General features: G+C 37.5%; 1 protein-coding gene across 8 annotated transcripts in view; it reads left to right on the top strand.

Annotated features, from left to right (window-relative positions):
* The window catches only part of CDH19 (cadherin 19), a 120409-nt gene extending 96967 nt beyond the window's left edge, over positions 1 to 23442 (top strand). For 4 of the 8 annotated variants that reach the window (XM_030012406.2, XM_030012405.2, XM_030012407.2 and 1 more), the window contains 4 exons: positions 7593 to 7714; positions 15606 to 15723; positions 17836 to 18087; positions 22346 to 23442. In XM_030012406.2, the coding sequence (XP_029868266.1) occupies positions 7593 to 7714; positions 15606 to 15723; positions 17836 to 18087; positions 22346 to 22836 (983 nt within the window). In that variant the 3' untranslated portion in view covers positions 22837 to 23442. Of the gene's footprint in view, positions 1 to 7592; positions 7715 to 10700; positions 11101 to 15605; positions 15724 to 17835; positions 18088 to 20476; positions 22114 to 22345 lie in introns of those variants that run through there. The other 4 variants (XM_030012408.2, XM_030012409.2, XR_003923099.2 and 1 more) reach the window with 4 other exon arrangements.
* The last annotated feature ends 1357 nt before the right edge of the window (positions 23443 to 24799 follow it).

The following is a 24799-nucleotide window of genomic DNA, read 5'->3' as shown; positions in this document are numbered from 1 at the left end:
AGATTGCCTCTGTTTGTGCTTTTGGTGATCTGGTTGCCCTAACTCTGGGACAACACTCTACAAAATTAACAGCTACTAATTTATAGGGCAGTTTAGCAAGAATATTGGGATATTATTTTAAAAATAATCACATCCATCCTCAGGAAGGAGAAAAAACATATGAAATTAGAATCGAATCAATAAATCAGACAGGTTTTGCCAAATACTTTTAGCATGTTTTTTTAAATCCTGAATCTCAGATAAATGTTATTTATTGCTAAGACTACTTTAAACACATATTCATAAATTGCACTGTTCCCAAAAGGGAGCATTCCCTGTATATATGTAGAATATTACTGCTAGGAGTTTAGTATAGGATAGTTAGTAGCCATTTTCATTGAAGTCTTTATTTTGTGCTTGGGAATTGATGGTATTTTCTTCCTTTTCAGCTTCTCTGTGAGTTTTTAAGCATGAATGTATTTTACTTCTCAAGTTGTTGGGCAGCTGGCAGGTGTTGGTAAAATTGATCTCTGGCATATTTTTGTCATATCTTGAATGGCGCTATGGAAACACAGCAGGATGGTTGGGACTTTTCTGTTTAGTTAAACAATAAAATAGGAAAGAACCAAATGTTACAAATGAATGAGTGTCTCCTGCAGCAAAAGAAAGCAAGCCTTTCACTGTAATGAAAGTTATTGTAGAGAACCCGAGCCCTCATTATCTTCATATTCTTATTCTTTATTTCTTTAATGATGATAAGGTCACTGTCTATAACACTATATTCAAAAGCATTGAAGTTAGGTCACCTTGGTCTGGGCATACCTGAAATGATTTATAGTATGAACTAGTAGCATTTTATTCCTTGAAATATAGTCACAACATTGTGTGTATGAGACATTTAATGGATGACATTGTGGCTCCATTGAAGCCAAATCAAAATGCCATTAGAGTTCATCCACACAATATTCATTGCAGCTGAGACAGATATTGAAACTGCATTACAACAGCAACCTCCCTAGGCGCCTGTTGAGGTCCTGGCATTCATAAAGGACACAAGCCTTTTGCCTCCTTTGTCATGACAGGGATCAGAGATTAGTCAGAGGAACTTGCCTCTGTTATTGCAGACTTGTGGTGTGGATCATCCTGTCTTCATACCATTAAGATAGCATGTTTTAAAGGTACCCAGAAGTAGATCAAATTCATTGGACCTTAAATGCAAGCAGTCAGAAACTGCAATCTGTTGAGTCTTATTCCACTTTATGCCTAAGATGGTTCTAGACCAACAGAAATCAAGTTTCCTTTGATCAGTTTGTACTTGGTTGTTATCAGTTTCCACCTAGTGCAAGGCTGAAGCATAAACAACAGCATCCCAACCATGCATGAGACCAAGAAATCCTTAAGTCATCAGCTTTACTTAACACTGCTTTACTGAGTCAGATGAAGATTGACTGACAAATAATTAATTTAGAAGAGGAATATCTGCTTCAGCTTGCTCTCTGTTGAACTTTAGATGACCAACAGAAATTCCCAATGATAGCAACTGGCTTGAGCTTACTTTGGTCCTCGTTTCTCTATACGTCCATTGGAAATGTGCACTACCAGTCATAAGCAAACTTATCTGCAAGAGACAACAGTCATTTTCCCACTGGATCTTGCAGATGTCATTTGATAGTGGGTTCCAGACCTGCTATATGACTACAGAACTTACAGCTCTGAAGGTTTTGGTCATGGATCTATCATTAATTCAATATTTAATTGTCACCCCACTTTGGTCATATATACTTTTATTGACAGACTTGTAACTTTTTAATTAGTCCTTTTAAAAAAAATAAAATCATGTCTATTTCCTTTAGGAAGTAGTGAAATTTGCTTTAGCCTAAATTATAATTATAATAACAACTATTGTTATTACTATTACTACAAGTTTCTTTTTACTGGCTGATGACAATGACAAGTTTTCTTTAATCCCCCACAAGTAGTGAGTTTTATTTTGTCTCTAGAGATGGTCACTGCTTTTCTTTTCACACAGCTCCAAAATAAGCAAGTTACTAATTTTGGTCCCTAGTAATTAAAACATCAGCTTCACTCTTCACACTGATCCAGCCTATTGCACTTGATATCTTGTTTTCTTAGACCTTGTTTTTCAAGTTCTGATCTCTTTCATGGAGATTATGACAAAGAAATTTTCTGCTTATTGAAAGATCTTTAGCCTAATGTAGGATATGAGTACAATAGCTGTATTCAAATTCTGACAACTATTTTCCCGTGAAAGGGATAAAAGACAGAATAAGTGTTGCCTACTATCTTCCCCAATTGCAACCAAAGGACTCACTGTGCTTCACCTAAAATCTTCATTAAATATTTACCAGACACTGATTCCAAGAGTGGCTTTTTAATGTGTTGCTTCCTCCCAATACAAAACAACTGTGATTTCAGAAAAATTAAAAACTTCCATACTGTTATCTTTCAACAGCAACATGAGAAATGCTCTTCCTTGTCATTTAACCATATGCTGAGGAAAAAAAAAAAAAAACAACTGAACCAAAACAGCCACAACACAACAACCCAAATATAGTAAGGAAGAAGAAACAAGACTATTACCAAAAATAAATAAAAAAATAAGGGTTATTTGGTGAAAGAAAACAAATGTGAATGGCAGCTCTAGGCTGAAAGGTGCTATCTAAATGCTTGTGAAAACAAAGGGTACGCTTTAAAGCTAATATAGTATCCAGGATTCTTACCAAGAAGCAAGTTAGGAATGGGCCAAGGTAGTTGGGTCCTTCCCATGCCACTTTGTATACAACTGAAGCCACCAAAGGTGTTCCCTGCCTCCTAATAAGTGTTACAAAGTTTTCCTTTCTATGTCAATCCAGGCAAATCTCTGCCCTACACATCCGATTCTGACGTAAGTAAAAGACATTAAGTCCTACGCTCTCAGTATTATTTCTGAAAGGCATGTGTGCTACTTTTAATGTTTATTTAAAAAATAAGCCTAGCACTGTTTCATTGCCTATTGTATTATTATGGATGTTGAGATTCAACAAGAGAAACGTCATCCCACAAAGAAGTGTTTTTGAGATGTCTCTGACAGATCATAAGCTTTGGTAAATTAGAATGGCTCTAATGATTTCACAGAAGGAATAGCAATATGAAACTGCTGAGTATCTAGTCCTTCATCTCTGTGGTAGTTGCTTTTGCTGCCATTTCCTTTGGCAAAAGACTCAAAGCTATCAGCACAGATTCCATAAGATCCAAGAAAACAAATGTTTGCTCCAAGCAACTACTGAATTATACATTAAAAAAGCAATGTAAGAACCAACCAAATCCGTACAGTTTGAAGTGAGACAGAAAGGACTATGTTTTGTTTTTCTCTTAAAGGTCCATTTGACTAATTTAAGAAAATGCCTTAAGGACTTCTGAACAGGTCAGAAGTAGTGACACTAATACCCATCATGAGGCGTATTTTAACCATAATGAATATTCTTGTGAGTGACATACTTCTGGTTTAGACAGAGCCGATTGAGATATTGATAGATATTTAGGTTGATAGATATTGAGTATTCCTGGAATGTCTTAAGATTATTTTATTCACTGGAAAAATGTCCTCATTATGGTCCTTAACCAACAACACGTCGAAGTTAATGTGAACATTACTGCTGCAGTGAAACCTCCTGCCTACTAGAGTAATAAATTATGTTGTGGAGAGGGCAGACATTTTTCAGAGCTATGCCACGTAAGTAGGGATTCAATGTGCTGATAGGGAAAGGACTTCTGAGAGATATTCAGTATGGAATCATAGAATCTTTAAGGTTGGAAAAAACTTTTAAGATCATTGAGTCCAACCTCAAACCTAACACTGCCAAATCCACCACTAAACCATGTCCCTAAGTGCCACATCTACATGTCTTTTAAATGCCTCCAGGGGTGGTGACTGAACCACTTCCCTGGGCAGCCTGTTCCAGTGCTTCATAATCCTTTCAGTGAAAAACAGTTTTCCTAATATCCAATCTAAACCTCCTCTAGCACAACCTGAGCCCATTTCCTCTTGTCCTATCACTTGTAACTTGGGAGGAGACTGATCCCCACCTCCCTACAACCTCCTTTCAGGTAGTTGCAGAGAGCAATGAGGTCTCCCCTCAGCCTGCTTTTCTCCAGGCTAAACAACGCCAGTTCCCTCAGCTGCTCCTCATAAGACTTGCGCTCTAGACACTTCACCAGCTTTGTTGCTCTTCTTTGGACATGCTCCAGCACCTCAATGTCTGTCCTGTAGTGAGGGGCCCAAAACGGAACATGGTATTTGAGGTGTGGCCTCACCAGTGTCGAGTACAGAGGGACAATCACTTCCCTAGTCTTGCTGGCCACACTATTTCTGATACAAGCCAGGATACCATTGGCCTTCTTGGCCACCTGGGCAGACTGCTGGCTCATATTCAGCCGGCTGTTGACCAATAGCCCCAGGTCCTTTTCTGCCAGGCAGCTTTCCAGCCACTCTTCCCCAAGCCTGTAGCATTGCATGGGGTTGTTGTGATCCAAGCGCAGAACCCAGCACTTGGCCTTGTTGAACGTCATACAATTGGCCTCAGTCCATCGATCCAGCCTGTCCAGATCCCTCTGTACAGCCTTCCTACCCTCAAGCAGATCAACACTCCCACCCAATTTGGTGTTGTCAACAAACTTACTGAGGGTGCACTCGTCCAGATTATTGATAAAGCTACTAAACAGAACTGGCCCCAGTACTGAGCCCTGGGGATAACACTTGTGACCAGCTGCCAGCTGGATTTAATTCCATTCACCACCACTTTTTGGGCTCAGCCATCCAGCCAGTTTTTTACCCAGCAAAGACTCTACCCGTCCATACTATGAGCAGCCAGTTTCTCCAGGAGAATGCTGTACCTGCAGATCTTCCTTCCCTTGGTTTCAGGTGACATATTTAGAAACATTTTTATTACATAAACAAATAGGTTTTTCAGCCTAGTCTACACACAACTTTTGTACCATGAAACAAGTATAGTTAGGTCTGCCTTTTCCTTGTTTGCGTTAGTTATAGCAATATAACCTTGTGTAAATGCAGTAAATGCGGGAAAAAAGTGCCTTATATTAGCAGAATTTATTTTCCTTTTCTTATGGGAATAAGCCATACTGACATAGCTTTTATATCTAAAGCCACAGCAATAGAGTGGCTTTAGATATATACAGTCATAGTGTATACTTGTATAACAGAAGCAGTACAGTGAGTACAAAATGCCTAAGAATTAAACCTGTTGTGCAAATAATACTTGGAACAAAACTACAAGCTCACTCTATGAAATCTGTCAACAGTAATGCCTTACACATGCCTGGGCAAAATCAGACTTCTTTGTAAATATGTGTTTGGAGGCCAGTGGATAGAACAGCTCTGTTTTTCCAAATTCAAAGTCTCAGCTTTCTGCCTTGGCTAGGGTTGGGTATCCATGTCCACTGCAATTTCTCCATGTCTACCAGTGCAGAAATATTTTTAAAGCATGTGAATTTTGGTGAAATTTTCTCCCAAAGATTCAACATTTCAAAATACTAAAGAAGAGGAAGAATAACAGAATTTCTTAAAGGATTGTGACATGGGTTTGTGGTATCCATGATGTTAAGTGATGTAAGAAAGCGCAGCCACCTCCTCCAGCTGCTCTGGCCCAGGACCCACCTGCCTACCCTCTGGAGCCCGGCCAGGTGCCTGCAGACCCGAGGCCTCTGCTCAAGGATGTGGCTGACGCTTTCCTGTTTGCAGGTTCAACCCGTAGCAAAGCTGAGCACATGTCCCAGAGATGCACAAACACACAGACACAGAGACAGAGGACACTGACACGGCCGGTAACGCAGACTGCCACAGGGAAGGCACTGCCTTCAGCAGCACCTACATACAGGACTCACATAAACCACATGGACAGACAGCCAAGTCCCTTCCTCTGCTTTGGCTGGGGAGGCAGAAGGTTGCTGGTGCAGGCACACACACACACACACACACACACACACACACACACGACACTTTCCAGGTTCACAATCACACATACATTCATGGATCCCTTCAATACCTGCATGAACCCTCTGTCTGCCTGGCACTCTTGCCTGGATCCCAAGTCCTCTTATGTGTTTTGTGGATGCCCAGCTCCCCAGCTAGTCCATGCTCAATGCTCACTGGCAAACCCGCAACACTCACACGCTCGTCCCTCATGCACCCCACATTTGCAAGTCCCCCCTGAGTGTAACAGCATAGACGCCCCCCAGAGTGCCTGGCCTGGACCCAAGGACTGCCTTCTCACTGTTGAGTCCAGCTTAAAGTTTGCTAGCGAAAACACACACACCCCCCATGCACACCTAGTTTGGGAAAGATACAGTTGTCCATTGCACCCCCCACTCACTCCAGTAGCTGCGGCCCTGGGCCAAGCGTGCCCACCCCCCATCTGACTCCAGTAGCTGGCACCAATTTTCACTCCCACATACACAAGTCTCACCAGTGGCTGGTAGTTAGTCCCTGCAGCACACGTACGCATGCAATGATAGTGAGATTATGCAAAGCAATAGCAAAGAAAAGATTTAATAAGAAGATATAAGATGATAGGACTGGTGATCAGGCACAGGACTCAGCCAGACAAGTGTTCTGACTGGCCCCTTTTACGGTCCTCTCTCTCTGCCCCCTCTTTGTTCCTCCCTGCACGTCCCCCATGGGTCTGTACAGCTCCAGTGATTCCCGCACCCCTCCAGGTCTGGGGGTCTATCTGGTTTACAGCCTTATCAGTTGCAAAGTCCAGGTTGATCTACCTGGAATTGTTGCCCCGTGGTTTCTGGATAACCCATCAATTATCGTGAAGTTCATTCCTTGTCATTGTCTCCATGTTTGCTTTGTCAGGTCTGTGTCTTGGTATATTTTGTTTCTGTTTTCCCCTTTTTTTCCCTTGGTTTCCCAATTGTCAAGGTCCCCAAACTGATATCCTCACAGGAATAAACTTTCTCACACTCTCCCATGCCCCCATCAGTTAGTGCGTCTGACCAGGTTTGGTTCTCATCAAGCCCTCCGTATCATTTGTCCCGCAGGTTTGCGTCCCTGTATGTTCTTGTTTATGGCTTCCTCTTTTTCTTATTAACTCTTGTTGCACTGAATAAGGTTCTTGACCAGATACCCTTAAAGGAGCAGGCACTCTCCTTCCACATACTATTACATGACTAGCATAGTAAATTGTTCTGCATGAGAAAAACCTCATTTAATTTCTCCAGATCAGATTTTATTTTTTACATTTAAATCAGTTTCTGATGTGGTAAATGAAAGAGTGAACAAATCCAAACTTTTACATGAAATATCCTTATATATTTCAAGATATACTATTATAACTTAACATGATGGATTGGTGAAAAAAACAAAAACAAATCCCCACCCTTTTTAACAACTTTTTTAAACAGAACCCCAGCAAAGAAAGAAATTGTCCTTTTCTATATGTATAGGATATATTTGAACTCATTAAAAAGATTTAGTATAAAATGTGTCTGTAGGTCTCTGCAGAATATAAGTAAAATTTTCTAAAGCCTACATTAGTTTAAAATATGTAGTAGATCGTAGCTTTTGATTTCTGTCTTTTTTTAACCATTAGGAAATGCCGAAAAAATTTCAGAAGCAAATGTGTATATCCAAGTTCTCGATGTTAACGATCATGCACCAGAATTCCCTAAATATTATGAAACATTTGTTTGTGAAAATGCAGTTTCTGGCCAGGTAAGTGTGAAGGAGTCAGCAATCAGTTTTCTCATTACAACAAAGATTTGGTCTAAGACGTTACTATTTCCTTTAATACTGATTATTTCAGTACTGTGAGTACAGGCTGTATTTTGTCTATTTCCAAAATTAGTTCTGTTGATATATGCATAGTTTGAAATTCAGATTTCAGAAGACTGTTGTGTATTTTTCCCCCTTTAAAACAAAATCAATACATCTCCTTGTTTGTCTACCGAAACAGGTAATAGAGAAATACAGACAGAAACTTCTGAAAAAAAACCCCCAGCATAAAACACAGATTTGATTCATGTTCATGTCACAGAAGTTGAAACTAGGGCTGTTATTGACAGCAGTAGTATAACATAGTGCAGAACAACCAGACTTAGATCAGATTCAAACCAGATCCATGTGTTCTTTGGTTAGAAACCATTTATTGTGAACTGGATTCAACCCCTATCTAGTTCAGTGGAAATCTGAAGATCTTTAAGTCACAGCCCTTGCAACACCTTCCCTAGCTGGCAGCTTATGGGATTGTCGTATTAAGCATCCTTCCCTGGAGGTTTTTTTGCATTTCCTACTCACTCCCCAGGTGAATGGGGTCACATCAGCCAGCTGCCCTAATCCCCCAAGTACACTGCTAACTCTCCATTTTCCTCCTGCCACTGTCCTCTACACCTTTATTTTTTTTTTAAGTGATCAGTTCTACAGCCTAAGCCCTAAGCTGTGCAAGAAGTGTGTCGCCAGGCTCCACACAGGAGTCTAAAAGAAAACTGCAAAAAGAAAAACAGGATATGCAAAGTTAAAAAAAAAAAAAAAGGTACAAAATGAGCAACAAAAAAAGCAACAACAAAAAGCTATAGACAGAAAGATCTGGATTTTTTTTCACCACTTTAAAGCATTCTTTGGACATACAAAAGAGACCTTTGGGATATTTGTGATGGTTCCATTCAAACGTTTTGCTATGTTTTGATTTCTGAATCACAGAGCCTTTCTTTTTACACTAGCTTGGTTTACTTTGACCTTGATTAGTCTGCAGTTAAATAAAGTTTTCTTTGTAGCAAGAGTAATTTCTTTATAGTTTTTGCATCCATTTATATATTTGTCTATCAGCAGTTGGTTTGTTTATTCTGCATTCGGTAATTTTCCACTCTGCAAAGGCTACCTCTGGTTCAGAGGTACTTGGAGCAAGCCATTTCTTTTGGTCTTTGGGTAACTCATTGACAGATCAAAGTACAGGCATTAAAGCAAATGTCACTTCATGTTCCTTGTCTTCAAGACACCATGAATTAAATATGGAAGCTTATAAAATGGATATTTGTAACCCATGTTTTGGACTTGCCTACAATATAAAAACCCAGGTGATTTATTTCCCAAGGTTTTTATTATTCCATAGTTGCTTACTGATAAATAACCTCTGTATGCCAGCCTATTAATGGCTACTTTTCAATAACAAATTACGTATATATATATTAAGTATCTTGAGAATCACTGGAGAAAATGACACTATAAAGAATAGTAGTAGTAACAATAACAATAAATGCTTTGAGCACAGGATATAGAATTATTCCTGTTTAACATTGTAATACCTGAATGAGGAATGAGCAGGATATTTTTCCCATTTCACAGACAGGCAAAATGTTACTCTAGATTTTCCTTTTTCTTTTTTTTTTTTTATTTTTGAGAGTCACAGGCATCTTTAGTTTAGCCTTTGGAGACCATGATAGCAATGTTAAATAATCTTCTCATTAACAAATGATATTAGGAAGAACAACAGTAAATTGCAACTGAAGTGCATAATTATCACAGTCAAAGTTTATGACATTTTATTCAATGTTTATGATTTAAAACAGAATTGATAGCTGATGTATCTCCTTCAGTGCTATTATTCTTTTTTTTACTTTTTACTCATGGAAAAAAAGGTTCTTTATTTTCATCAGCAAGAAGCCAAAATGTTCAAAAACGATTTTATAGATGCCCTGGTTGTCCACTGAGTAACACAATCTACATTTCAGAAGAATCAGTTTAAGCAATTGAAGGGCTTAATCAGGACATTACATACCTTTTTCCCTTAGCCATATTTCTGCAATCAATTCCAAATGGCTCAGGAATCCGCTTACATGTTATGAGTTGAGATCAAAGCTTGTATAGATTCTATATTCTAGGCTTTGATAAAGAATGTGAAACACATCATGAACAAAACTAATTGTTGTCCTAATTATCCGAACTCCGAGGCAGTTAACGGTAACTTCAATCTAGAGAAGAATGCTTGTTTTGAAGTTTGGGGTTTTCTGAAACATTATAAAAAATGCTTTGTCTGCTTTTATTCTGTGAGTGTTGACCTTCATGTCCCTGTATGGTGGTTTTGTGAGAGTTACAGACATGTTTAGCTTAGCCTCTGAAAGACATTCAAACAAAAGGATTACATTTCTGTCTGTGGGACTATAATTTGAAATTTGACAATAAAAATGGAAGTAAAGAAGGTAGATATGTGGTTTTTGACATCATTATAAATCCATTCATTATGTTTGTTAGACATTTTTAATGGATTTTTTCACTATCCATTTCATGTTATAGTTCTGTACTCTCCTATAATCCAAGTCAGCTGTATACTAACCACAACTAAAGTTTTCTCTTGCACATTGAAAAGCCACTTTCACTGCACCACCAGTATTAAATACATTCTTTTCAAAATAACTTGAACATGAAAGTTGCTGTGTAAAATAGACTTCTATTCTACTACAGCTATAACTAGTATCAGATCAAATAGAACAATATTAGTAAGACATCCAAAACCAGGATTCCCTTTTGATTATATCTTTTGACTTTATAACTGTATGTAGACATGGTAAATGATGACCACAATGTGGTATTAATTCTTTAGAGTTACCCTTTATGTGTGTATACAGTACCTAGAAACTGTTGAATTCTAGAGGCAATATTCTATAAAAATAATCAGGACACAAAATGGTCCAAATCTGTCCCAAAGGTAACAGTAGAGGCATCCCAGCCAGAATTGACTTGACCTAGAAAGCATAATTCCCAAGGCATTAATACATTAACTCAGCCTGAAACTGAAGCTTGAAAGTTTGAAGTAAGTTATATCAAATGTCTTACATCACATGTAAGCAAACTGACCATCCAGAATATATCTATTTTTATGCATGGTAATTTCAATCCTTTTTGTGGATATTGGTCTTTATTCATATCGTGCAGGAAACAGATTTCAGCTGAAGACAAGCTGCCCTGGATACACCTACATTCTGAATTAATGCTTTCTTCTCTGTTGCATATGTATTCTGGCAGTTCTGAGTTCCTGTAATTTGGAGATCACATATTAAGTGACTTTGATGTTGTAGCTTGCTTAGTAATTTTTATTAGATCTGAAGAAGTGACTGTGTATGCAGAGCACTTTGTATTAAAGATAAGAAAAAAACCAGATTTATTTACTCAGTACTTAGTATATAATAAAATAATGATCATTTTCAGTGAAAGTGAAGAGTACTCATTTGATATTACTTCTCTACATAATAAAATGTTGACAGAAGAGGGGAAATCTTTAACCATATTCTAGGGGTATACGATTAATGTTAACAATGAGCAGTTTGCTGAAACAGATCCTTTCTAACAAATCACCATGTAAAATGATTTTTGGTAACAAAAAAGTGAAAGTGATGGGTTAGTAAGCCAATTTTTATTATTTCATGTTGCTAAGTTCTCTTCATCATTTACAAAAACCATCTGAGCAGTAGTGATAAGAAAATAAAAAGTTAAAAAGAAAAAAAGGAATGAGGGCATCCCTTAGAGTACAAAAACCTGGTGAAGCTGTGAAAGCACCATCTATTCTAGCAGGGCCTTACTCTAACCTACACCTGCAGATGCACTGAGTGTAACTTGTGACATTTTGAAACAGTGGGCACAGTGGCCCATGGAAAATTCCTTTTTCTGTTTTATACGGATTGTGATTCAACAACTTTATCTCCTAGCAGAAGGAAACAGGGAAGACGAGTTTATCAGCATATGCAAACAAACATAAAAAGGCATCTAAGTGTCATCTCATGAGCTTTGTAATCATTATTCCTTTGCTGAGATGTATACCATTTTATTTATAGCTGAGCAGAAACATCTTACAGGAGATCCAGAGAAATCAGATCAATATTGTGCTAATTGGCTTTTCAAAAAAGAAATAGAAGCAGTCAAAAGGAGAACCTTGGTCTTGAGTTAGAAGTTCTACCTGTAAAATGCATGTATTGTCTATAGTAATGAACATTTTAATCTTCTACCTGCACTAAACTCTCACTGTCATCAAACATTATTAGGCAATGAGAAAAATCCTACTACTTGTAAGATCTCTGCCAATTTGAACAAAACCTGTTCTGTACTCCCAAAACAGGTGGGTGATCAGATCTTTTATATGCTAAACACAGCAGAGCTCCTATTGAAGGATGTTGGGGGGAAAACAAAGCAAACGAAACTAAAGCAGAAAGAGAAAGGTGGCAAATCTGTTCCTACTTCCTTCCATCTGTCTAATGGGAATGGTAAAACTGTAGTTAGGTATGGGAGCACACACAAGGGACTCCAAATTACACACTCTGAGTACTCTAGCATCAAAATTAATGGTACTGGTGGCTGTTCAGATGGACAGTTTATGTCTTACGCTGAACTTGTTAGAGAGAAAGCCCTTAGAAGCAGAAAAGACTAACAGAGAAACTTGATTCTTTCTGTTGGACATCTCCATAACTCCAATTCAGTGCAACTACTTGGGGTTGAGGAAATAAATTTTCAATGAAATTTCATTAGGAATACCAGGCAGTCAACTACTCCATAGTCCATAACTTGTTATTTGCAAGCCAAACAGCACTTAGCTAGACATTCAGTCCAGAATGGTTTGCAGAAATTCCCTTTTATACAAGCTATTTAATCAATGAGAGATCAGAGCTGTTACTGATATCTTAGACTCCCCCACTGATTATATTTATCAGTTGAAAGTGACCACTAATCAGATGGGTGGGGAAGTTGAGTATAGCAGGCCACATCTCTTTTTGTGACCTTTGATCGAAAGAGCCCATGCTGTTCCCAGCAGTGATCTCAGTCTGTTTGGAAAGAAACAGTAAATGAGGCCCACCCACCATGAACTAAAATCAGGTTTCAAGAAAAATCAGGTGAATTAACCTCAGTTTTAAAGATATGCACATTTTCAAATGGACTACTGGATTATTAAAGCTTCTAGATTAATGAGACTTGAAATAAGAAATTTTATAGCAATTAAATTTCAGCCTAGTCAATACAACAACTGTTATGACCTTGCAGAAGCAACACATCATTCACTCTATTTTCTTTGTTTACATACTAAAATGTAGGGTTTTTTTAAACCTTGACTCACAAACAGTAAGTGCAGTTTTTCAGTCTGTGATGTCAGTTTCCCTGGTGAAAGGCTAGAATCTCCTAGGTTAGATGTACAAATACCTAGGAAACCAGAAAAAAAAAAGAAACAGTTTCCTTCTCTCTGGGTGATTTTTCCTTTAGAGTCAGCAAAATCGAGCTGCCTATTCTTCTCTGAATATTTTATAGACTCATCTGGGTTTTGCTGAATCTTAGTGAAAGTGATACAGTAAGGAATAAACAATAAGGGTTTACCCTGTCTTTATGTTCCAAATATTCCTCTGTTTCTACGGTGAATCCTTAAAGGCATGTGAATATGCCAAGAATAACCATAGGGGTCTTAGGTTTGTGTAGAAGAGCACAGTACAGATCAAAACAAGGGAAGGTGGGTTTTTTTTTCAGCCAGACACATACTCCTCAAAGTTATTTTAATAGGATCAGATATAGATAAATTTTATATGGGTAAATACATTCCATATGTAAAATAATGGAAGTTAATAATGGAATAGCAGAACAGTATCTGATTCACAACCGAAATAATTTTATGACATTCAAACATGATAAACTCCTACAAATATACTCTCCAAAGACATTGCTAATACCTGATTAAGTAACTATTAATCAGAATGAAAACTGGAAGTATAAAAGTCACATCTATAATTAATGTGGGTTTTTTTTCTTGCTAGGTAAGTAGGTAGGTAATTCTTCTCTGCCAAGTAACTAAACTAAAAATTAAAAAAATAAAAAAATTAGATGTGGCTAAGATGTCTTTGTAAATTACTATATTACTCTGCATATTCAGTCTAGCTTGACAGACCCTGAATTGTATGGAGAGACATACATCCATACAAAGCTTTTTCTCAGCTGCTGCCTTGGAGGCTTTACTAGCAAATCATCAGCAAAGGCCAGCAGAGTCTTTTTTCATTTTTTCAGGTATACGTTAGAATATTATCATGAAAATGTGCCATTGTTTGTGTTTTAGACTGGTTATATAGTTTTGTTCTCTATTGCTGTTCATATTGACCATACTCTGAGAACTATATTCCCTTATAAAAATGAAGTCTATGATTTATTATCAGGTAGTATTAGGGATCAGTTATTTCTTTTCACTGATTTCTTGACCTGCATGCCTATACCTGTATTTGCATCACCTTAGCTATTTTGATTGCTCTGAGGAAAGGGAAAAAAATTTCCTCAAGAAGCTTCATCCTTTGTACACTGTCACCAGGTATATCACTGAACAATCACTCCTCTCATTAGTGGCAATAAAAAAATCTCAAGGGTCCTCATTTTTCCATAGAGTGAAAATATAGATTTGAAATAAATTTCACATATAAAAAGGGCAGAGTGCTAAGAATACAAAGCTTCTGGGGTATGAGCCACATTTTGCACTCTGCTGTCGTGATTTCATCAAACTTAGCTTGCTTGAAAAGAAAAAGAATGTCTGCTGAAGTCTTAGATCTTTGAAAAATGGTTTAATCGGGACAGAGTTTTCAAAGGCACAGATGGAAGGCTGTAGTCACTTCCACTGACTTACTGCTTTGCTTTTAAAGCACCACTTGTAGCATTCAGATGCTTTCTGGTCTGAGGAAAGTTGAGGCTTCAAGTCTTTTGGATACAAATATCTACAAGGCATAGGATGACTGATAAAACAGAGACCAGGTTCAAATCGGACACTTTTCTGAAAGTTGGTGGACTTGCATCAGTTTGCTTTCCTCCTGGTTGCCAAGGTTACTCACCAATATATGCTGATGCCCAGGTCTTTACATTTTTACTGATAAATGTAACAAATCTAAGCTCTTTTTAAGCAGAACTATTGCTAATTATGTTAACTGTAGTGTGGTTGTTTATTTACAGAGATGAAAGATACTCTCTTGAATGATAACTGTTATTTTTTATCTTGCAACGACTATCTGGTTTAATATATTTGTAAATGAATGTTATTCTGCTTTCTTGAGAAAAAGCAGCCAAGAAGTTCCATAATCAATCTGTTATAATATCCAGAATCAACAATTCAGCACATGAACTTGTCACCATATACTCACTTACTGGAGCTACAAAATATCAGCTGAATGATGTCAATGTGTTTGTGGGCTGGAAGAAAATGGGTTTTGTATAGAAGGATTTGTTCAAATGTAGAATGATATACTTTTCAACTTGAAAAAAAGGGACAAAACACTATACATATGATTACTTTTTTTCATTTATGGAAACTTCATTTACCCTTTGTCTTTTGATCCGGAAAATCTTTTACATTTTCTCAAGATTTTAATGCCTGTCTCTCTCAAACAGATGAAAAATCAAAGCAGAGTATTTGCAGAATATGAGTCTCGATGAGACTCTTTGAGTATAGGAGGTGTATATTTGTGACTGCGTAAGGTGCACTTAATGTGTATTCACAGATCACATCTCTAGCATCAACAGTTTAACATACTTGACATGTCCTTTTATTGTTTTAAAGGACAAGTAAATACTTTTATTCTTAAACAATTCTGTTTATCTCTGTTTCCAGCTAATTCAAAGCATCAGTGCAGTGGATCAAGATGACTCAGCAGAAGGTCACCATTTTTACTTCTCATTGGCTCAGGAGGCCACAAACAACTCACGCTTTACTGTCCAAGATAATCAAGGTGGTGTCATTCGTGTAGCTCTTTAAGACCTTCCTAATAAAAGGTGCATGCTTCTAGTGGGCCTCACATCACCAATTTTGTAAAAATTTCCTCTTAAGTAGAAATTGTTATATAAGATATGAACATGTCATGAGGTACATTTCAAAACAATAATTCAGTAATACGAAACAGTTTATTTCCCTTTTTCAGCTAAGTAATATAAACAACAAAAGACAGCTTTATTTCAAAGAAAGAAAAAATGCTGAGATGAAAAATACACTGGTATTCCTTAAAATTTATTTTCTTAACGTAGGATACGGTGGGAGATACCAACTTTCTTGTTAAAATTACCTATTTGTCTAAGAAACAAGATCACCAGAAAGAGAAGATTCCTGTTAATACAAGACTGTTGCTTCATCACTTTAGCAAGACCAAGATTATAAACACTGATAAATACAAATATAATCTGATTTCCCAATATATTTTAAATTGCATATGCTGATTAATAATGACATCATAAAATGTCTTCTATATGTATTTTAATGTTATTCAAAACTGATATTGTTTGAGACTCTTACAAAGAGTGATATAGAGTGATATCAAGCAAAACCAGTCTGAAGTAAAAATGTAGAGTGCATTACCGGTTGGAATTGCAGGGAGGATGACCACTTAGAGTCAGCCTGCTGAGACTACAAAGACGAGCTTCTTCAGACTCAGCTAAAGTACACATCACTCGTATTGACTGTGCTAATTATTTGAATGTTCTGGCTAGGTGAATAAATCAATGGAAATAAGTTTTGGAAAGTTCAGACAATGTTAAACGGCAAACTACTTCTCTCAATATCTCCGAAGTTAAAGTTAATGTATTAATGTGTGTTTCAGTTCCCAGCTTCATTAACCTCACACTCAGTGCCAGGAAGAGATAACTTGTTACATTAAGGTCAAACTGTGTACCAGCCGCGAGCCTTTCCCACCTTTGCTCATTCTCCACAAAGTCCAAGCAGAGCCACGCACAAGGCATTGTATCCCGTTCCTTTTGGTGGTTATTGATGGGGAACAAAAACAACCCACCTTTTACAACATGGTAGGGTCAGCCCTCACTCTCTCCCTTTCTGCTGCATTTCACAGAAATGGTTGGGTGAATTGGGATAGTCCTAGGCAAAAAGCAAAAGTGAGTGTACAGATCTGGAGCATTTTATCTCAGAGTTATCTTCTGAATTATGAGGGAAACCTAGAAGAGCTTAAATGTGAGGGAGTTAACTTCAGTAGACTGTTTGGATAGATGTGTCATACAGATAATGGTAGAAATACTTTCTTTTTTTCTATGTACATGTATGCACACATGCAGTAATTCACCCTGCCATGATAAAAAATTCTGACATGTCAACATTTATAGATGTTTCTCCTTTCCATTATACACAGATTTTGACAGGGCTAATTTGTTTTGTGGCAAGCTAAGTTTCAGATTTGAATTAGTTGATATGCAGCGGGAGCTGAACTTAAGCTGCTTACTGGGTTTTGTATGGAACGGATTTCTAAACCCTAATAGCTAAATACAAAGCAGGGGGAGAGCCTCTAGCAACTTTTCCCTAATTTAGATAGCAGAGGCTCAGCTAGCTCCAGTTTTTTGACTCAGGGAAAGAAATAAAAGACCATTCTAGTGGACTTTTTTCTTGCTTTCTCGTCTTTCCCTTGCCGCCTGCTTTCTCTGTGTGCTGCCAGATACACTTTTGAAGCCTTTTGATTGGTAAACTGTCTATATTTCATCTGTGAACTGCTGGATTGGTAGCAGCTGGTTACATGGAACCATTTTAAGAACCAATTAGTTAGTCTAAGCAGGTGTCAGGTACTGAACACAGTGGGATTTTTTTTAGCTCTGAACATTAAAAACAGAGCTCCTAGGTCAAATTTTATTATTGCCCGTGGAATACATATGTCAAAAATAAATGCAATTATTCGCGATTGACACAAAAAACCCACCACATGCCAGTGTCTGGTTTTTCTTTTTTAACTTTATTAATATGTAGCTTCGTGCAGTACCATTGTTTTTAAATAGGTCAGATTCCACTAGAGTTTTATTGTTGTTGTTAAAAAGTGAGAAATGCATATCATGAATAATAATTTATCTTCTAGATAACACAGCCGGAATTTTCACAGCAAAAAGTGGCTTCAGGAGGCAAGAGCAGTTTTCTTTCTACTTACCAATCTTAATTCTGGATAATGGAACGCCACCGCTGACAAGCACAAATACTCTCACTATCACTGTCTGCGACTGTGACACCGAAGTTAACGCCTTCTACTGTCGATATGGAGCTTTCATGTATGCCATGGGTCTCAGCACAGAAGCTTTAGTTGCTGTTTTGGCTTGCATACTAATACTCCTAGGTAAGTATGAGTAAGAGAAATGACTTTGTTTCCTTTTACAGTAGGCTTGATTAAGTGACGAAGATGTGGTCCCTTGACTGGAAGCCTGGAAGCACTGTGCTATTGAGAAAAAAATGCAATAAGGCACATGTTTCATTTCTTTTCTGTTTTCTTAACTATAATTCCTCTCCCCTTCCCCCCCCCCCCCCCCCCCCCCCCTCCCCAGTTTTCAGTAAAATCTGAATTCTAACACAATGACCTAAAAGCTGGCTTTAGTTGAGTCATGGTCCTACTTGTCTGTATTGGTTGAAAGTCTGTATTGAGCCCAGGTAAAGCTGAAGACAGCATTATACAAGGAAATTGGCTAGTATAAGAATATATTAGAAGGAGCAGTACCCTACTTATTCTGCCTTAGGTGTGCCAAATGTAGAGCTACGATCAATACAAAGTAATAAAAGAAAAAGAGAATTCGATACTCTCAGAAAGCAGCTCCAGAAACAAGCAGGAATTTTCTCTGTTGGTTAATAAGGTTGCATCTCCAGACAGCCTTTTCTCCAAATGTTGGGCATCTCCTTTTTCCTCTCATGGGACACCAAATTAACCTCCATTACATTCAGGAGCTTGTGAATATAAAAAGTGGGTTTGAGAGTGTTTTAAATGCACAGAAGCTGTCCTTGTACTTCTGCAAAGGGTCACACATAGCTGGCACGTGGCGCTCGAAACCAGACCAACCACCCAAGGCTGGCTGCTCCTGCACTGCATGGGGCTATGGCTGGTGCAAGACGTATTGGAGTGACAGCACTCAGGGAAACAACTTCTTCACCTAGTGAAGCATGCAGCTATTGCAGCTAAAATGCATTGCCTTTTTTTTTCAGCAAAAGGGTATTCCTGCAATGTTCAATGAGTGCTTTGATGATACTGACACATTGTGACGGCAGGCACACTGTACTTAATCATTCCCGAAAGGCTAAATATCCATCCTGAAACTCTGTACCTGCCTGAGTTAGTGAGGTTAAGGTATGGTAGCTTCTGAGGCCAGGAAAGAAAGAGAAGTGCTGGAACCAGGTAGGTTTGTTTTCCAAGGCAAAATGACTGACCTTAGAGCTTGGTCATTGATGGTGGTCATAGGCCTCAAGAGCAAATTCAGGCTGATGCCAACAAAGCAACAGAGAAAGACTTCCAAATCCCTGTTGCCTGTGGAATAGTATGGCACATCCATATTATGCCATAGAGCAGTATATTTCATAAAATGTCATATCTAAAAATGCCACAAAACAATTGGTGGATTATATTAGTAAAACCATTTTTCCACTAATGAAACTACAAACAACACCAAAGTAAGAAAATGAAGAGAGGATCAGGATTTCACTAAGCTGTGTGATATCAAATCATCATTATAAATTGTGAAAAACCAGCATAAATTGTTTTTCAACAAAAATTCTAAAGAAAAATAAGGAAAACTATACTCAGAATCAAAATAAGAAAACTGCAGTATAATATCTAGCTACACAAATATAATGTCCAGAAAGAAAGGAGTAATAATAACAGAAATTACATTGCCTTAAGAAACAAAAACTTTCATTGAAAAATATTCTCTTACTGTATTTCTTAATGAGAGCAAATACAATAGTAATATTTTTAAACTCATCTACTGAAAGAAATACAAGACAATTTTATGTAAACCATACTTTTTTGCCATATGAAGAATATCTAGGTAAAGAACATTATTTTTTCTACCTTCATTATACAATATGACCTCTACCAGTCCATAAATAACAGCATATAACACTAAGCATATCATCATTAACTACAAGAAAGCTGACGCTTGAAAATAAAGGCTTGCAGCTTTATTCTGATGCTGTATTTTGATCCGCCAGAGTAGCAACAGAACACAAGAAAAACAAGTCCAATAAAGCTAATGGAATTATTTTGACTTTACACCAGTGAAAAAAGAAATTTCACAAGTTAAAAATGACCCATATTCTGCATTCTGTCCACAAGGTTATGGTATATTTTCCTTAGTGCAAGGAAGAGAAACTGGCTCTAATTATTTCCTGTTGTACCTTTGACCTCCTGACTGAATCTCTTGGTGAGAAGTCATTGAGATTTCTCCTCAAATGGAACCTTATAGTTTAGTCCCATGTAGTTAAACAAGATGTCCAGAAGCACCACGTGTACCTGTTAATTATAAGCCAGCATCTTCAAATGGCTTTGGGGTCTTAAAATTAGGTGACATGCAGGAAACTGCAGAAACAGAATGGCCTACAAAAAAATACATGTGTTTTTATTTATCCCTGTGAACACACTGAATAGATAGGGCAAGGATGAAAACAATGGAAGGGTACCTTATAATTATTGTGTCTAGATGGGAGTACTCTTGGCCAGACACTAACCATTCTTGACTCCATAGCGAAGTCCAAGGATTGCACCAGTTCCCCTACTTCCATCTCCTGGTTTCCAACAGAGAAAACAGGTACATGCGATTGGATTTGTGGTTTCTAGACTTGCCTGCACTCCCAGAGTCACCTATTTAAATCTGAGCCTTCGTTGCCCCAGGCAATCTTCAGTAGTGGCACGGGAAAGCAGCCCCCCTGACTGAAGTCCCTGCCTTAGACCTGGCAGTCAGTGTGAGCTTACAGGAAGGCCAGTGTGCATTTCAAATTTTCTGTGATCATCGCAGGCTATCAGAACCTGGTCACTTTGTGGTATGCACTTATGGGACTGAGGATCAGGCAAACTATATCACTGCATTATCCAGGCCATCAGTGGAATTATTCATCAAGGTCGTCTCTCCAGATGGAATAAACCTTTGGTGTCTCCTGGGCCTATGCATATAACAAAAGTCAAAGCAGGGATACAGATAAATATATTAATGAGAAAGAAAAAGAAACTAATCTACCACGCTCTTTAAAGACACACATATTTTAAATGCATTAAATCTTCAAATGTATTTTTGTGATTATTTAAAATGAAATAATAAAAGGTTCTATACGTAATATGTTTGGCACATATCTGAAACCAAAAGTTTGATTTTTTTCCATTTTCCTATATCATCGTGTGCACCATTAGAAGAGTTCACCATGCAAAGGGTTTGGAGAGTTGAAACTATCGGGGGTTTGTAAACATATAATAACATTGTAGAAATTCTTGTTTCCAGTGCTTTCAAGTTTGGGGTTGGTATCTCCCAGTCAAATGAAATTGTATACAGTAAATATGTAGAAACAAAGAACTACTTCAGGTCCCTCATATCCCCAAGTGAGGTAAAATCCTGTCATTGTTGGTAGTTGTATCATGTTACGTCCTGAGTAAAAAATTACAGTCCACAAACTACTTACTTATTAGATAGAACTTCAGTAAGATTTAGTTAAAAACTGAAATCATTAATCTCTGTGAATGTCATAGACTATTTCAAATATCATTCAGCTAAAAATGAAATGAGGTAGGATCAAAAAATAATGCTTTAAAATAAAATTTTAAAAAGTTTTCATGTATGAGAGAAACAAGCTGCTTTGATTCATAGGCCTTGCTGGTAAGCACTGCTACAAGATCACGCAAAATTTAGTGATAGTCTCAATTTCCAAACCAGCATCACGGAAATAATTGAACCACACCCTGCATAGTCTATGAATTGAATGGTTCAACCAACTGAAGAGGATATCTTGCTCATTGCCTCATTTTCCATTTGATTTTCCTGGGGCTTTTATCTGAGAGAGACTGAGAGATTAAGAATTTAAATTCTGAATGTGAATTTGATATATTATGTGATAAACCAAAGCAGTTTCAAAAAGCATAACTCGTGTTTCCATCAGTTTCAAACTCCCATTTACCAAAAGAACTGCTCCATTTCATTCACCTATTTTATAAGTCCCTTTGTAGCCATTTTCCCACCACATGCTATGCTCATCTAAAACCCGTAAAATCCATAAAAATTACAGCTCTATAAATTTGTTAAGATAGCTTGACATTGCACTAGCATCGATATTAAGAAATGTTACCATTTTTTTAAGTCTTTCCAAGCACATTCAAAGTCTGTGGTTCTGTTTATTTTTTCCCTTGTTTTCCTTTCCTTTCCTTTCCTTTCCTTTCCTTTCCTTTCCTTTCCTTTCCTTTCCTTTCCTTTCCTTTCCTTTCCTTTCCTTTCCTTTCCTTTCCTTTCCTTTCCTTTCCTTTCCTTTCCTTTCCTTTCCTTTCCTTTCCTTTCCTTTCCTTTCCTTTCCTTTCCTTTCCTTTCCTTTCCTTTCCTTTCCTTTCCTTTCCCTTCCATTTCGTTTGTTGTCAGTGTTCTTTTTGGCAATTGTAGCCATAAGGCAGCAAAGGAAGAAGTCTCCCTTTTCAGAGAAAATGGAAGAATTCAGAGAAAACATTGTCAGGTATGACGATGAAGGAGGTGGCGAGGAGGACACAGAAGCCTTTGATATTTCAGCACTGAGGACCCGCACTGTCATGCGAACACACAAACCTCGGAAGAATGTCACAGCAGAAATCCACAGCCTCTACAGACAGTCTCTGCAGGTCGGTCCTGACAGCACAATCTTCAGGCAATTCATTTCAGAAAAGCTTGAAGAAGCGAACACAGATCCTAGCGCTCCTCCATATGACTCACTTCAGACCTATGCATTTGAGGGGACTGGCTCTTCGGCAGGATCCCTCAGCTCTTTAGGTTCACACTCATCAGATGCGGATCAGAGTTATGACTACCTTACAGACTGGGGACCGCCCTTTAAACAGCTTGCAGGCATGTACACTTCCCATAGAAGTGGGGGGGATTAGTTACTCTTTGCTTTGTTGTTTTATTTTCCTAAATCTCAGCAACCAAAACCAACTGTAGATTTTTAAAAAGGAGATCATCCCACATTTAAGCATGAAAAATAGAAGCCCAAGGTTGGTTTTTTTTCTGGAAAGTCTTGGACGTAGAGATCTTCTGAAAAATCACACCAGGCATGTCATGAGGTGAGGGAGCCTCCCGTTTGAAAATCTCATGGCTATTTAGGTGCCTGAATGCAAACTGTGCTGCTTTGGATATCTAGGCTCTCTTCTGGATATTGAAAACCTGGGTCCTGTCAGTACAAAAGGAGGAGTAGAAGCCATAAATGGATATAGTAAATATTCCATCATCCATAAGCTTTAAACTGTTTCCAAAGTTAAGACAGACTTTTGCTGTTGTGGTTGAATATATTCATTAACCGAAGTTAAACATGCATATTTGTACAATGCTTCATTATATAAATATACTTGCGTGAAAAAGTAGACCCTAGATATTCTAATACAATTGTTAGAAGTGCTCACAGAATCATCTATTTATTGTTCTTAGGATGATAAAACTAAAACAAATGTCTTTTCCTATCCGTGTAAAAATAAAGACCTATTACAACATCAGCAAGTATTTGCTGCCATTTTAGTTTTTAATGGAGCTATTGGAAAATGAATAAACCAATACTTAATTTAGCAAATAAGATAGAAGAAAAGAAATCGGTTAAGTTAGAACCAATATTCAATGTAAATACTGCAATTGTCCACATTATATATTACTGTACTTAGAACAAAATGCTATCCAAATACAGGCATTTTTCCTTTTATTAAGAGTTTAAAGGATGACTGATTTACCAGCACAGATTTATTTTTTTATTATGGAATATAAAATTATCTGCAGTAGTCAGTTTTATTATAACAATATTAAGAATCTTTAAAATGCTAAGCTGATGGTTATAAAACTTTATGTATAACATTAGATAATAAGATAATAAAATGTTTTAATGTTAATCCACTTCTGAAAATGATCTTGAATCATTCTGCAAGACTCAAGTCAGACTTCAAAATTAATTTCCCACGGTATTTTTTCCAAACATTCCATAATGAATATAAAGCTGTCTCAGAATATTTCTTTACTCATACCACTACCCAGCAGCAATTTTAGATCTGAGGGTCATCAAATATGTTCAAAATGGTCTGCCTGGAAAAAGCAACCTGCCTGGCTTTTACTCACCTCTCTTCCATCAGGTACTTATTTTACAGAAATTACATCATGTAATCAACTGATACATTTCCACACCTAAAAGCTGGCATCAGGATAAAGAAAATTATGCAACATGTTTCTTCCCCGCCCCCCCCCCCCCTTTTTTTTAATAAAATTTTAGGTAAGTGCTACTGAATTACAGAGTACTGAACAAAGCTTATGCAAGAAAAATAATAATAATAAAAAAACTCACAAAAAAACCCAAGAAACAAAAAAAAGCATGTAACATACAAGGTCTGCAATGTTTGCTACAATTGCTGTTCACTGAAGAAAACCAAGGCATGTAGGCTTAGGGGAAAGGTGCCAGTGCAGAGTTTAAATTCCTGTCAGCTAAAAATAAAACATGTGGAGGAGTTTGAAAATCAGGAGAGATTTCCAATGTGAGGTCTTGTAAGGGCAGAAACATTATTCATGATATTCATAGCTGGAAAAATGCAGGGCAGATCATCTGACCAGGCACAGATGAAGCAGCATCTGCTTCATAAGGAAAAATTGGTTCTCGGCAGTCTCATGCTAGGATGCCAGTATGAATGAGCAGCTACAAAACAGCTTTAAAAGATGCACAAGTGAAAACACTGTACTAATGACTCTAACATTTGAGTTCAATGGCTCTCAAACAGATGTGACAAAATAACTTTTATTTGAGTTAATATTGTACATATTAGTAATTTTCTCCATGGAGAGGAATAGAGAAAAAAAGAACACCTATATGTGCGCTGT

Source organism: Aquila chrysaetos, chromosome 4 (assembly GCF_900496995.4).
Source record: "Aquila chrysaetos chrysaetos chromosome 4, bAquChr1.4, whole genome shotgun sequence".
NCBI lineage: Eukaryota > Metazoa > Chordata > Aves > Accipitriformes > Accipitridae > Aquila > Aquila chrysaetos.
This window is presented reverse-complemented; position numbering and strand designations above follow the sequence as displayed.